Source organism: Triticum dicoccoides, unplaced genomic scaffold (genome assembly GCF_002162155.2).
Source record: "Triticum dicoccoides isolate Atlit2015 ecotype Zavitan unplaced genomic scaffold, WEW_v2.0 scaffold34947, whole genome shotgun sequence".
NCBI lineage: Eukaryota > Viridiplantae > Streptophyta > Magnoliopsida > Poales > Poaceae > Triticum > Triticum dicoccoides.
The window spans coordinates 86-1,936 of record NW_021265347.1 but is presented as its reverse complement, the minus strand read 5'-3'; the positions used below and the strand labels follow the sequence as shown (position 1 = coordinate 1,936).

Below are 1,851 nucleotides of genomic sequence, written 5' to 3'. Positions count from 1 at the left end.
AGTGTTTTACTAGCCACTCCCACTGTCCAATTGGGATTCTATTATCACAACCATTAAGAATATTCCGTGCCCGTGACAAATCAGCTTTGTAATATTTCCTCTTTAAAACAACCTTGAAGTCTTTCCATTTTTTACTGGCTGATCTCAACACCCATCTTTTGTATGACTCATCAATGTTGAAAAAGGCCTATTATAAAATACAGTTGTGACAACTTGTTCGTTGAAAAAGAAAATGACTTGTTTGTTGAAGATGCAAATATATATGTTAGATTGCATTGACATACCTTGACAGAATCCCACAACTTTTCTTTCTCTAACTTTGGTACTTTGCTCCAGTTTTGAGCAGCTAAGGACATTTCTTTTCCTTTCACTAGGGTTCCAATAAAATTTGTCAGCTTGCATGTCTTCAAACCACATGGCTGACCAAATCTGTTGAACTTCAAATTGATCTTGTTATCAACATCATGTTCTTTCCAGAAGCGCCTCATGTGAGTAGGTCCTCTTCTTGTCTTCTCTACAACTTCTGGTATATGAACAGATAGGAACTACCATTAGGCCCATGCAAAACAAGCACATGTAAATTTTTTATGCCCTCATAACTAACCATGTGTTTGCTCCTGTTCTTGTCGAACTTCCTCTTCTTGTTCATGTTCATCTTCTTGTCCAGACTCACCTTCTTCATCTTCTGATTCAGTTTCATCACCATGTTCACCGTCATCTTCTTCATCTTCTAATTCAGTTTCCTCACCACTTCCCTCATGGCTCCTTAAGTCAACATCTTCTTCAGCTCTGGAATTCTTCAAAATCAATACAAGAAAACAACATGAGTAATAAAAACAAGTGTTCAAAGTTATCCATGTTGAGCTCTCAAGACCATCAGAAGTAATAAAAACAAGAGCTCACCAAATATTTTAAGAGCTTACCATAGTGAAGTGTTCTAATTTATCCCTGTTTGAAGCTTCTGCTTTAATTTGTTTGATAGCATTAATGCATTCCATTTGAGGTAGATTAACTTGTCTGACTCTATAATTCAGGTCATTCAATCTTCTTTCATGGTCAGACACATGGGACTGAATAAATGCATCAGATCTTGATCTCGAAGTCATCATATTTCCTGGTATGTACAATTCAAAACTCGGTTAGAAAATACAAGATCAAAACTAAGATAAAAGCAATCAACAGCACTTGAAATTTAGTTCAAAAACAATCAATAGCTCTCACCTAATCCTAGTCTAATATTCTTCATGCCCATCAATTCTAGCCTCCATATCAAAGAAGTCTCTTGTAGGTGGATGAACCACATCGTACCAATCCCTCTCTATAGAATCTTGTACATAATATACTTGGGTGGCTTGAGTTGCGAGGATAAATGGCTCATCAAATATGTCAATGCCGCTGCTTAGCATATGGTTAAAATTCACCTCAGTTATTCCATATGGGTCCTTACGAACCCCAGCATCAGGGCGAACACTGTCAACCCAATCACACTTGAATAAAACCACGCTGCCTTTGTTTGTATAATTGAGCTCAACTATTTCAGTGATTCGGCCATAATAAACAACATCTCCTAAAGCTGGATTCTTATCTTTAGCACTTGAGAAACTAGATGTCTTTGCAATCATAGATACTCCATCACATTGCGCTTCTTTTCCGTCACCATATCCCCTTGTGTGGAAAGTGCATCCATTTATAGAGTAAGCGTTGTACTTTCTCACCATCCGATATGGCTTTTGTGCTAAGACTTTAACTTCTTCAGGGATCTTAACATTATTGGAAATCAATGATTGAACCTAGAGACGTAACATAGTCAATGCAATATCTCCACATGAAGCGCTTTAAGAATTTTAGCGT

At 37.2% G+C, this 1,851-nt stretch overlaps 1 protein-coding gene across 1 annotated transcript; it reads right to left on the bottom strand.

Moving 5' to 3' along the window:
• Positions 1 to 10: 10 nt before the first annotated feature.
• On the bottom strand, positions 11 to 721 carry LOC119345945 (the record flags this gene model as incomplete). Its single annotated transcript, XM_037615750.1, has 3 exons — positions 605 to 721; positions 285 to 523; positions 11 to 187 (listed from the first exon to the last, which is right to left on the bottom strand). Coding segments are annotated over exons 2-3 (381 nt in total), but the record flags the coding sequence as incomplete, so codon positions are not given.
• Positions 722 to 1,851: the final 1,130 nt, after the last annotated feature.